This window comes from Hoplias malabaricus, chromosome 4 (genome assembly GCF_029633855.1).
Source record: "Hoplias malabaricus isolate fHopMal1 chromosome 4, fHopMal1.hap1, whole genome shotgun sequence".
Lineage (NCBI taxonomy): Eukaryota > Metazoa > Chordata > Actinopteri > Characiformes > Erythrinidae > Hoplias > Hoplias malabaricus.
This window is the reverse complement of record NC_089803.1, coordinates 17,790,157-17,803,726: the sequence shown is the minus strand read 5'-3', so window position 1 is coordinate 17,803,726 and position 13,570 is coordinate 17,790,157. Positions and strand designations below refer to the sequence as shown.

General features: G+C 41.1%; 1 protein-coding gene across 1 annotated transcript; it reads right to left on the bottom strand.

Moving 5' to 3' along the window:
* Positions 1-2,481: 2,481 nt before the first annotated feature.
* On the bottom strand, positions 2,482-13,171 carry LOC136693694 (zinc finger protein 345-like). The gene is made up of 2 exons (XM_066666820.1): positions 13,113-13,171; positions 2,482-4,338 (listed from the first exon to the last, which is right to left on the bottom strand). The coding sequence occupies exon 2, from the start codon at positions 4,238-4,240 to the stop codon at positions 3,131-3,133; it is 1,110 nt and encodes a 369-aa protein (XP_066522917.1). The 5' UTR covers positions 4,241-4,338; positions 13,113-13,171; the 3' UTR covers positions 2,482-3,130.
* Between the last annotated feature and the right edge of the window lie 399 nt (positions 13,172-13,570).

The following is a 13,570-nucleotide window of genomic DNA, read 5'->3' as shown; positions in this document are numbered from 1 at the left end:
GCACTGGTTTGGAAAAGAGGACGGTCCTCAAATATAAACAAACCTTTAAAAAGATTTCTTCATATATTTCACTACATGAAAATTGGATAAAATGTAATCTGACTTTGAAAACTTTAAACACTGTCACACTACTCATTAGTTCTGCTCCTTATTTATTATTTGTACAATGGGATGGCACTTTCATATTTCTGCAAAGTAAAACTCTAACAAAAAATTTATTTATTTATTTATTTATTTTTTTTTTGGGGGGGGGGGGGGTTGTTTGTTTGTTTGTGTGTAGCTCAGATTTAAATATCAGATAAATGAAAAACGTTCACGGTCATCCAAGTCTCCTCTATAAATGGATGAATATAATGGAAATGTTTAAAACATAACTTATTCACCAGGAACATTCATTGTCTGTAAGCGCTTATCCAGTTCAGGGTTGTGGTGTATCCGGAGCATACCCGGAGTCAGTGGGTGCAAAGCAGGAATACACCCTGGAGGGGGCGCCATGAACATGATCTGCTTTATTTACTTGAGATTACAGATGTTTTGCGTGTAGACCATCATTATTTGAGACTAGAACTCTTAACTGTAACTACCACAAGTACTGACCAGACAGGACAAAACCTGATGAAAGCTAACAGTAAGTTTTGACATTACTCTAGCCCAGGGGTGTCAAACTCATTTTCACAGAGGGCCACATCAGCATAATGGTTGCCCTCAAAGGGTCAGATGTAACTGTAAGACAGTATAAATGTAACCAAATGTAATGTAGAATAAATGCAAGTACTCCTTAATGTTAAATAACTCTGAATTTATTACTTACTCAACTTATAAATATTTGCATAGAGATATAAATGTTTGCTCGTTGCTCTGTTAACAACATAAATCCTGTTAATTTGTCAGGTTAAGAAACTCATATTACTCCATCAATCAACAATCAAACTATCCAAGTGAACAAAGAAAAATATCATCAAACACAAGTTATGACATTAACTAACTCTTTGTCTTTGTCTTGAAGGCTAATTTTGTTATACTTAGCTCCGTGTTTGGTATGAAAGTGCCGACGTAAATTGTACTCCTTGACAACTACCACCGCCTCAACACAAAAGACATACCTATCTAGTGGTCACTTGACGGGCAACATAATTGGCATGGATTGTGGGAAATGTAGTTTAAAGTCAATGCATGCTTTACAATTAGTGACAGAACAATTAATACTCAAGTCTAAAAGCGTGCATTGACCATAAAGTCCATTTCCCACAATTCATGCTGATTATGTTACCCGTGAAACAACGGCATTAAGCCACTAGATTGCAGTCAATCAGATCTTTTAAGCTCTTGTGGGCCACATCAAATGACATGGCAGGCCTTGAGTTTGAGACGTGCCCATTCTAGAAAATGTACTTATCCTTGTTGAACTTGGTAACTTTTTTCCCCCACAATGCTTTTTTGTTGTTGTTGAAGTATAATCACACTAATAACAGCTCAAATGTATACATTGGTAAATGAAGAAAAGAAAAATCCATGTATTATAATCAAAGTTTTGGAAATTGTTGTTTATTCATACATATTTACAAGTGAACTTGGGGGATTTTGCTCTGTCCACATACCATTTTCTTCTCTCTCCTCTCTGATCATCTCTTCTACTTTCCTTAGAATTTAGACTGCAGAGATGGGTCTTCTCTGCTCTCCAGTCATTTGCTCACAGTGTAGTACAAACAAATAACTGTGTTATCAATTACTGAAAAAATCCTTCATACTTTAAAAGAAGAATGCCAGAAAATACAGTCTCTACAGTAACATGACAAAGAAAACGTATGGCCACATCCCAGACCTGCAAGGGAATGCCCCCAAAAAATGGTTGCCTCACTTTAACAACCCCAGAAGTTTTGGCTTGCTCCAGCAACCCACCATATGCATATACTCTTTGCTCTGCCTTTATTTTCATGTCACTGTTATCATCTATCTACTGTTTTGTGTAGTGTGTTGTACACATGATCAAAATCTGAAAATACAAACCTCTGAACTCTTTTTCATTGTGGAGGACCTGGTTTCTCTCTCTCTCTTCTCTCCATCCCTGGCACTTATTTCCCTACCTTACCAGGCCCTCTACGGCACTCCCTTCTCCTCTTAGCTGTACCACACATCCTCTAGCTCGTTCTCTCCATTCTCTGCCTCATCTATCTGGCTTTGATTGACACCAGTGAGGGCACATCGTTACTCAGATCTACGCTGGGTTTCAATACAAAAACAATACCAACAACAACAAAACAGTAGGATCCTACTCAAAATAATGTGAATCAGAATTTAGCTCTTAAACAGAGCTTTTGTCTGGTTCTCTATAGTAGTAATTCTGACTCCAGAAGGTTTCCAGATGTTGTTTCAGGATAGCTGATATAGGAAAAAAAACGGGACATCTCTCAAAAATTGATAAAAATGGAAAAACTTTATTACAGCAAGCAGTTGCAAGATACAATGATGTACCATGGATTCAGCAGAGCTGGACTGAACATTGAGTAAAAGAAAAACATAGCTTATATAGTTTGACAGTACCGCCTTCCCCTAAGCTCCTCCTAAAGGATGTAATGTCAGTCGTGTCTGAGTACAGTCCATGTGTAAATACCACTCAAGTTCTAACTCAGTGGAAATAGAGTTCTGTCACTTTCATTTTCATGTAGTAATTTCACATATCCAGTGGCTTTGAGGTTTCCATTGATTAAGAATGGCCGCACTATCTTTGTACCCCATATACCACACCATACCATCAAGATGTGCAGCACCTGAAACTACAGATACTGGCAGCCTGTGCTAGCATTTCTCCTGCAGTGTTGCTATCAGTGTGTGAAGAGTGTAAGAAGAGGGTTGCATTGACAATCCAACACAATAGGCAGCACTTTGAACACATTTTATAAGTGGTCAGAAACTTGTAAATAACTCATGAAAGAATAAAAGTCATGTTAAAACCAAGCATTCCATTGTTTTTCTTGTGAAATTCTCAATGAGTTTGATGTGTCACATGACCATCTTCCCATTGGAAAAACAATAGTTGGATGCAAAATGGCCGACTTCAAAATGGCCACCATGGTCACCACCCATCTTGAAAATTTCTGAAGATACTTCTGTGCAATAAGACATTTCCAAATCATTTGTGAATGTGAATATGTTTTTTGAGACCACTTGATCTACTGAAACATTTCCCACACTCTGAGCACTGATATGGTTTCTCTCCCGTGTGAATGCGCTGGTGTCTGTTGAGACCAGTCAAGCTATTAAAACTCTTCTCGCACTCTGAGCACTGATGCGATTTCTCTCCTGTGTGAATGCGCTGGTGTGTGTGCAGACTACCCAGTCTATTAAAACTACTCCCACACTCTGAGCACTTATAAGGTTTCTCTCCTGTGTGAATCTGCTGGTGTCTTTGGAGATTACTCAGGTAATTAAAACTGTTCCCACACTCTGAGCACAGGTACGGTTTCTCTCCAGTGTGAATGCGCTGGTGTGTTTGGAGACTACTCAATTGATTAAAACTCATTCCACACTCTGAGCACTCATACGATTTGTCTACTGCATGAATGAGCTGGTGTCTTCTGAGATTCCTCATTTCGTTGAAACTTTTCCCACACTCTGAGCAATGATATGGCTTCTCCCCTGTGTGAATGCGCTGGTGTGCTCGAAGAATACTCAGAGTACTTAAACTCTTTCCACACTCTGAGCACTGATATGGTTTCTCTCCTGTGTGAATACGCTGATGTGCTTGCAGGATACACAATCTATTAAAACTCTTTCCACACTCTGAGCACTGGAACGGTTTCTCTCCTGTGTGAATTAGCTGATGTGCTTGCAGGATACACAGTCTATTAAAACTCTTCCCACACTCTGAGCACCGAAATGGTTTCTCTCCTGTGTGAACGCGCTGGTGTGTTTGCAGACTACTCAGACTACTAAAGCTCTTTTCACATTCTGAGCACTGATGCATGTCATTTCTTGTGTGAATGCGTTGGTGCCTTCTGAGCTTGGTCTTCAAATTAAAACTTTTCCCACACTCTGAACAGGAATGCAATTTCTCTCCTGTGCGAATGTGCTGGTTTTGTTTGAGAGAACTGTCTTGATTAAAATATGTTTTAAATTTGTCTGTACTTCTCTGTATTTGTCTGTCTGATGTATTAACGTGGGGAGTAGTCAAGGACGTTTCCTTAGAAATGGAGCTTCCATACACTGTATCCTCACATTTCATGTGTTCTGGTTTCAACATTGTGATATATTCCTTTGGGGGGGATGGGTATTGGTGAAAAGAGAACTGTCTTGGACACTAGAAGCTGGAGAAGCCTTGGAAAGAGATGTTCCTCTTTTCTGAAAAAGAAAAAGGAAAATTAAAATTAATTCAAAGTTTAGTAGTAATATGCCACTGCTTTCAGCACCATCTCAGCTGCTATGTCAAGAATCAGAATTAGAATCACTTTACTGGCCACTGTGCTTGCACAAACAGGAATTAGTTTTCTGCATTTAACCCAATCTGTGCAGTGAAACACATATTTACTTCAGTACAGCACACAGTCTTGTAGTTAGTCAGCAGAGTAGTGTAAACAGCTACTGACAATCCAGAGCCGGGACCAGGCCACAGACAGACAAGCTAAACCGACCATCTGCGAACTGCCTTGAGGCATCACCTAGGTTCAACTTTATTGAGACTGTGTCTTTCCCCTGAATTAAACGTAGAAGTAGAAAAAAAAATTAGCCTGTTTCAACAACCTAATCAATATTAAATCATACACATTTGATAGCAGCAACACCTCAGACCTAAAATTTGGGTTACTCAACATAAGATCACTAAACTCAAAAGCAGTCATCATAAATGATACATTTGACGTTTTCTGTCTCACAGAAACGTGGGTTAGACCAAATGAATTTTCACCACTAAATAAAGCCACCCTTCTAGACTATAATTATGTGCATAGCCCAAGAACATCAGGTGGAGCATGTGTAATTTACCAAAATATCTTAGACATCAATCTTAAACAATGTGACACCTTCATCTCTTTTGAGGTTTTCTCCACCATTATTACAAATCCGGTCACAAAAAAGGACGCATTTTTATTATGTAACATTTCCAGACCACTAGGGCCTTATTCAGAATTTCTGAAAGAATTCAGTGATTTTGCTGCAAACCTAGCTGTGTGCAATCATAAAGTTATAATTGTAGGAGATTTCAATATCCAGTTTGAGAAGGCAGACGACCCACTAAAAAGGCATTTACTTCAATCCTAGACTCTATTGGTATTACTCAAAATGTAACAGGGCCTACACACTACTGTAGTCAAAATTTAGACTTACTTTTAACACTTGGTTTTAACACCGACAAAATTAATATCTTACCGCAAACCTCAGCAATCTCCGACCATTACCTAATTTCATATGAACTAGGTCTCAGCCATAATATATGTATGTCCCCTCGCTATTCTACAAAGTGTATAATAAAACCATCTACCGCCCTACAATTTATAGAAAACTTCAACCAGAAATATCAACACCAGTTCTCACTCCATCAGACCCAATGGACCTAGATGTACTAACTGACTACTTAGAAAATACCTGTCGATCTACTTTAGAAAATGTGGCACCACTTAAAAGAAAAATTATGAGACAAAAAAGCTCACTCCATGGTACAGTGATAAAACCCATATCTTAAAACAAACTTCATGGAAACTAGAGCGGAAATGGCGATCAACCAAGCGGGAAGTGTTCCACTCTGCCTGGAAGGACAGCTTTATAGAGTATAAAAAATGCTCTCTCTAAAGCTCGCTCAGCATATCTGGCCTTGCTGATCTCCAATAATAAAAATAATCTTAGAGTACTGTTTAGTGTGTTTTCCAGAATTACAAAAATCAGGCAGGTTCAACTACTAATTCCGGCAACTCTCACCAGTAAAATCTTTATGGACTTTTTAAATAATACAATTGAGAATAGTAGACAACAAACTCAAACTACAGAATTAAATCTGACCTGGCTGCCACCCGATGTGGCTAATATAAAACATAATGTAATCATAAAAGAAAGACTTGAAACCTTTTACCCACTGCCGCAGTTAGAACTAGAGAAGATTATCACCTCCGCAAACTGTACAACTTGCACACTTGATGCAATTCCCACAAAATTACTTAAAGAAGTACTACCAGCTTTAACTATAGTAAACTCATCCCTTAGCCTGGGCCATGCACCCAAAGATTTTAAACTAGCAATTATTAAACCTGTAATCAAGAAACCAAATCTTGATGCTAGCACACTGTCTAATTACAGGCCTATTTCTAATCTGCCATTTCTATCCAAGATCTTAGAAAAAGCCATGGCCCAACAACTTAGTTTATATTTACATAAGAATCATATATATGAAAAATTCCAATCTGGATTCAGACCACATCATAGCACTAAGACAGCTCTATTCAAGATTACAAACGATCTTCTTCTTGCCTCTGATCAAGGCCTCTTGACCTCAGCAGAGCTTTTGATACCATAGACCACAATATTCTCCTAGAAAGGTTAGAAAACATGGTTGGTATCACAGGCACAGCCCTATAGTGGTTCAAGTTTTACTTAACAGAACGTTATCAATTTGTAAATGTAAACGATTTATCTTCAAATTATTCTAAGATTTGGAAATCCTCAAGGCTCTATTTTAGGACCATTATTTTTTACCTTATACATGTTACCGCTAGGCACAGTTATAAGAACGCATGACATTAACATTCACTGTTACGCAGATGACACGCAATTGTATATTTAGGCCAAGCCCGATGACAAAGGCAGATTAAAGAAAATAGAGGACTGTGTAAAAGACATGAAAGGCTAGATGTTGCGTAACTTCCTTCTTCTAAACAGCAACAAAACAGAAGTTCTGCTTTTGGGTCCAAAAGTGGCCAGAAATAAATGATGAGATTTAATTTGGAACCTTGCTGACTTTCCAGTTGTGCCTGGTTCAGCAGCAAAAAATTCCTGGTGTCATAAATGACCCGGATTTATAATTTGATCAACACACAAGCAGTATCACTAGGGCAGCTTTTTTACATCTTCACAACGTCGCCAAGATAAGAAATGCAATATCCCTGCCGGACGCAGAAACATTAGTACATGCCTTTATTACTTCAAGGCTTGACTATTGTAACGCACTACTGTCAGGATGCACCAGCAGGAATCTCTCCTTTTAGTTAAAGCTGTCATAGTCAGATCTGCCGGAGTCATTAGCCACACTCTGGAAATGTTCACATTTTCTGCAGCAGATTCAAAATTTCATCCCTTTACTATTTTCCGAGTAAATGACCGCCCACATGTCCGGACAGCACTCCAAGAGGATAGCCCAACGCTTTAGCGACAGCAGAGACACTCGGAGCCTGTGGCAGGGAATTCAGTCCATTACAGATTATAAACCCCCGCCACAGACCTGTGACAGCACCTCCTCTCTGCTGAATGACCTGAATGGGTTCTTCGCATGGTTTGAGGCACTAAACCACACCCCGGCACATAAATCCACCCCCCCTCCTGGAGAAAAGGTGCTCACACTATCCTCAGACAAGGTGAGGAATATATTCAGCAGGATCAACGCTTTGAAAGCTCCTGGACCTGACAACATACCTGGTCGTGTGATTAAGGACTGCGCTGGCGAACTTGCAGAGGTGTATTCTGACATCTTCAACACCTCACTGAGTCAGGCTGTGGTCCCTGTATGCTTCAAAGCCACCACTATAATCCCTGTCCCAAAGAAGTCATCACCCTCCTGTTTCAACAACTACCGCCCGGTCACACTTACCTCCATCCTCATGAAGTGCTTCGAGCGGCTAGTCATGCAACACATCAGGTCTTCCCTCCACCCTCCTTAGACCCCTACCAGTTTGCATATCGATCAAATCGTTTAACTGATGATGCTGTCTACACTGCTCTCCATGCAGCCCTTACTATTCTGGTCAAGAAAGACACCTATGTCAGAATGCTTTTTATTGATTTCAGTTCTGCATTCAACACAATCATCCCCCAACAGCTCATTTAGACTGGGACTGAACACATCACTGTGCAACTGGCTACTAACCTCATCAGCAACAACCATGAGTCACACTAGAGGAGTGAAGTGAGCTGGCTGGCCTCTTGGTGCAAACACAACAATCTCTCTCTGAACACTGAGAAGACCAAGGAGATTGTTGTGGACTTCAGCAGAACTCGCACACAACATGCCCCTCTATCCATCAACGGGGCTGCTGTGGAGAAGGTGAGCAGCACCAAGTTCCTGGGTGTGCACGTCACAGAGGACCTCTCCTGGACCATCAACACAACATCACTGGCCAAGAAGGCTCACCAACGGCTCTACTTTCTCCACTAGCTAAGAAGAGCAAGAGCTCCCACGCCCATCATGATCACCTTCTACTAGGGGGCCATCGAGAGTATCCTGACTAGCTGTTTCACTGCGTGGTACGGGGCCTGCACAGCATCCTGCCGCAGAACCCTCCAGTGTATTGTGAGAACTGCTAAGAAAATCATTGGTACATCTTTCCCCTGCCTTTAGGACTTATACAGCTCCCGCCTCCTACGAAAAGCCCTCTGCTTGGCAGGTGATCCCACCCACCCACTACACAGCTTCTTGAGCCTGCTGCCATCAGGGCGGAGTCTCAGGGCTAGGACCAGCAGACTGAGGGATAGGTCCATCCATCAGGCTGTGAGAATGCTGAGCTCTCTCCCTGCTCTGCCCCCCTCCCACTTCTGCCCCGCACACACACTAACTCAGCAACCTCATCAATTACCACCAATACCCAACTGTGACTTTGAAAATCAGGCAGGCACTCAACCACTTTAACCAGCCTCCAGGCTTCATATCCCTGTATTTGCACTACTGTTGACACTGGTTCTGTTTATATTGGTACTGTCACTTAACCATTTCATCAGACCTAAACTGTGACTTTTTCAATAGAACCGGTATGCACTTGTTCATTTTATTTAGTTGTTATACGATTATCTTGCACTATTGTCTACTCTGCCTTGTACATCCAGCATCCTACCTCCTTCTATTACAATTATCTTGCACTATTGTTTACACTGCCTTGTACATCCAGTATCCTACCTCCAAATCAGGTTACTGTCTTCAGTCAGTGTCCCATTGTCTCATGTATGTCTATCAGTGAGCTGCTAGTATTGTATGTCCTGCACTTGTCTTCTGTTGTCCTGCACTTGTCTTCTGTTTGTTCACTTTCATATATTTATATACTTAGCTTAGTTGAATTTAGTCTATTTTTTGTTAAATTTTACTGCATCTTGGAGAGGAGAGTAATGTAATTTGAATCCTTTGCATGTCCTATACATATGCAGAATTGACAATAAAACTCTCGACTTGACTGTGTAAATGATTTTTTTTTTTTACAATATATTGGTGTGGTGTTGGGGATACCTTCCAGGGAGTAGGTATCAGATTATGTTGCTCAGATTAATTCAAGAAGTTTTGCTGCATATTGTCAGGAAATCACAATTGTTCCGATACAAAAAAAAGACCAGCATCGGCAGCCTAAATGACTTTAGACCAGTCACCCTGACACCTGTTATCATGAAGTGTTTTGAAAAACTGGTGAGATGTTACATCAGGTCCTGCCTCCCAGCCACCCTCGACCCATTTCAATTTGCATACAGAGCGAACAGGTCAACAGAAGATGCAACAGCGCTCCACGCCACCATTTCCCACCTGGAACTGCAGGGGCGCTATGCCAGGCTGCTCTTTGTTGACTTCAGCTCTGCATTCAACACCATACTTCCAGACAGGCTGACTGTTAAGCTAATGGGCATTGGTCTTCCATACACTATATGCAGTTGGCTAAGGAACTTCCTCACAGACCGTGTACAGAGAGTTAGAGTTGGCTCACATCTCTCCACAGCCCTCATCATCAACACTGGATTTCCACAGGGTTGTGTGCTGAGCCCACTCCTCTATACACTGTACACGTATGAATGCATCAGCAGCCACTCAGACAACGTCACAATCAAGTTCGCTGACGACACTACTCTGGTCAGACTGATCTCTGAGGGCGATGAAACGGCATACAGGGTAGAGGTTCAAAAGCTAGTGGAGTGGTGCTCAGTGAACAACCTGGTTATTAATACCTCCAAGACCAAAGAACTGATTGTATACTGAAGGAAGAAGTCCAACCTGCAATCAATCTGCATCAATGGACAGGATGTGGAGAGGGTGTCCAGCTTCAAGTTCCTGCGGATGTATATGGACGCAGATCTCCGATGGGGTTCTAAGACTTCAGCGCTGGTGAAGAAGGACCAGCAACGTCTTTATTTCCTGAGGATCCTTAAGAGGCTGAATCTGGATAAGAAATTGCTGACTGTTTTCTACCGCTGCTCCGTGGAGAGCGTTCTGACACACTGCATCTCTGCGTGGTTCTCCAGCTTTAGCACAGAGCATAAAAATACCTTACAGAGGGTCATCATCATGTCACAGAAAATCATTGGACATGCTCTCCCCTCCCTGGAGGACCTCTACAGCACTCGTTGCCTCAGGAGGGCTTACACTATTATCAAGGACTGTACACACCCAGGACACCAGATATTTGAACTGCTGCCCTCAGGCAGACGTTACAGACAAACCATTTGAGGGAAGACAAACCATTTGAGGGATTATCTTTGCTAAACAAATACCAAATAGTTCAGGTATAAACAGATCTGGTTTTGTTTAAACCGGTTCAGTGCAATAACTGATGCTGCTAAAAACTTACATTGTGCAATAAGCGATGCTGTAGTTGTGGATTGTGTACATAGGAGAACTCATAGTGAATTATTTAAATACCAAATAGTTCAGGTATAAACAGATCTGGTTTTGTTTAAACGGGTTCAGTGTATTAACTGATGCTGCTAAATGTTACATTGTGCAATAAGCGATGCTGCAGTTGTGGATCGTGTACATAGTGAATCACTTATGTTATGCTCTTAAATCTGTGTACTGCTTCCTTAAATATGTTCTTTTAATTCTTTCTTGTTTTAACTTTTTCTCTTAATTGCGCTAAGGGGAGGGGGGCTGTAACCCAGTTTAGTTGTATAAGTAAAATGTACAATGACAATAAAGGTTTCATCATCAGTGATGGTTTGAGCTGCCATATCATGGCATTCCCTTGGCCCAATACATGTGCTAGATGGGCGCATGACTGCCAAGAACTACCGAGTCATTCTGTAGGACCATGTGCATCCAATGGTTCAAACATTGTGTCCTGAAGGCGGTGCCGTGTATCAGGACGACAATGCACCAATACACACAGCAAGACCGGTGAAAGATTGGTTTTATGAACATGAAAGTGAAGTTGAACATCTCCCATGGCCTGCACAGTCACCAGATCTAAATATTATTGAGCCACTTTGGGGTGTTTTGGAGGAGCGAGTCAGGAAACGTTTTCCTCCACCAGCTTCGCGTAGTGACCTGGCCACCATCCTGCAAGAAGAATGGCTTCAAATCCCTCTGACCACTGTGCAGGACTTGTATACGATGAACTGACGCTGTATTGGCCACAAAAAAAGGTCCTACAACATACTAATAAATTACTGTGGTCTAAAACCAGGTGTTTCACTTTCATTGTCCAACCCCTGTATGTGTGTGTGTGTATATATGTATATATATATATATATATATATATATATATATATAAAATGCTGCTCTATTGCATAAAAGTTTTAGGTATACATAAGCATAACCCTTGAATACTATATGGCCCATCACTAGGTGATCTGTGATCATCTGAAAAATGATTGTTATGGAGGGGAGGGTAAGAGCATGTTGGACTGTCATTCTTAGTCATCGTGCCTATTAGCCTGGTTTCGTCTATGATTCTGAGTACCTTGGTTCTAACCAGTGAATGAACCCACATTTCCACCAGTTTTGATGGGAACATTCTGATAACATAGCAAAATGTACTTTTGAACAATAATAATAATAATAATAATAACAATAATTAAAAAAAAATACATACTTAAGCCCAGTATGCCCACTCTATTAGACACGCCTACCTCATTGGTCCATCTATTCTTTGTTCAGCAGTGACACTGGGGGGGTTAAAAACTCCAGCAGAACTGCTGTGTCTGATCCTCCCTTAACAGCACAATACACACTAAAAATCATCATCATGTCAATGTCACTGAAGCACTGAGAATGATCTACCACCGAAAACATACCTGCTCTGTGGGGGTCCTGATCAGAGAAGAACAGGGTGAAATAGGATTTAAATGTATATAGAGCAACAGATGGTTTACAGTTTGTAATTGTAGAATTACAGTTTGCACTTGTATGGTCAGTAGAGCACAGCTCCAGGGGCCTGGAGGTTGTGGGTTCGATTCCAGCTCCGGGTGACTGTCTGTGAGGAGTTGGTGTGTTCTCCCCGTGTCCGCGTGGGTTTCCTCCGGGTGCTCCGGTTTCCTCCCACAGTCCAAAAACACACGTTGCAGGTGGATTGGCGACTCCAAAGTGTCCGTAGGTGTGAGTGTGTGAGTGAATGTGTGTGTGTCTGTGTTGCCCTGTGAAGGACTGGCGTCCCCTCCAGGGTGTATTCCCGCCTTGCGCCCGATGATTCCAGGTAGGCTCTGGACCCCCCGCGACCCTAAATTGGATAAGCGGTTACAGATAATGAATGGATGGTCAGTAGAGCTGATAAATTGGACAACGAATGTAGATATAGCTGTTCCTAATCAAGTGATGATTCAATGTGTATGTGTAGAGGAGAAAACTTTAGCCTGCAGGTGTGTAGATAAAGCAAAATATTCAAAAGTGAATCATATAACAACAGGAATATTTTACGTCTTTATTTGTAAAAGGCTTTGTCAGACTTGTTTTTGTCCATATATCTTAATACATTTGTTTGTATGAAAAACACTGGCTATTTTATTTGGTATGTCTTTATTGTCGTCTTTGTTCCCCTTCGTTTAGGAATATCTGTGCCATGTGGATTGTCACTTCTCTCCAGGATTACAGACAGAAACTGAGAGTCACAGCTAGAGCTAACACTATCCTCCTGATCTCAGTGAGAACAAAGACTCCACACAGTCCCCTTTCTGTGAGAGTGAGTTACAAACACAGTGTAAACAGAGTGAAACCGTCTCACACAGCCCCTTACCTTCAGTAAAACACGTCCTGATTCTCTCTCCAACAAAAAACAGTCCGAGAAACACAAATCCAGCTTCAGACCAGGAGCTCCAGACCTGCAGGACTTTACACCTGCGCCCTCCAGTGGAATGGAGTGGAATGGGAAGCGGTGGCACTGGTTTGGAAAAGAGGACGGTCCTCAAATGTAAACAAACCTTTAAAAAGATTTCTTCATATATTTCACTACATGATAATTGGATAAAATGTAATCTGACTTTGAAAACTTTAAACACTGTCACACTACTCATTAGTTCTGCTCCTTATTTATTATTTGTACAATGGGATGGCACTTTCATATTTCTGCAAAGTAAAACTCTAACAAAAAATTTATTTTATTTTTTTTTTTGGGGGGGGGGGGGTTGTTTGTTTGTTTGTGTGTAGCTCAGATTTAAATATCAGATAAACGAAAAACGTTCACGGTCATCCAAG

Coding starts and splice junctions, on each gene's coding strand:
- LOC136693694 (XM_066666820.1), bottom strand. CDS start 4,240: ATGTTGAAACCAGAACACATGAAATGTGAGGATACAGTGTATGGAAGC.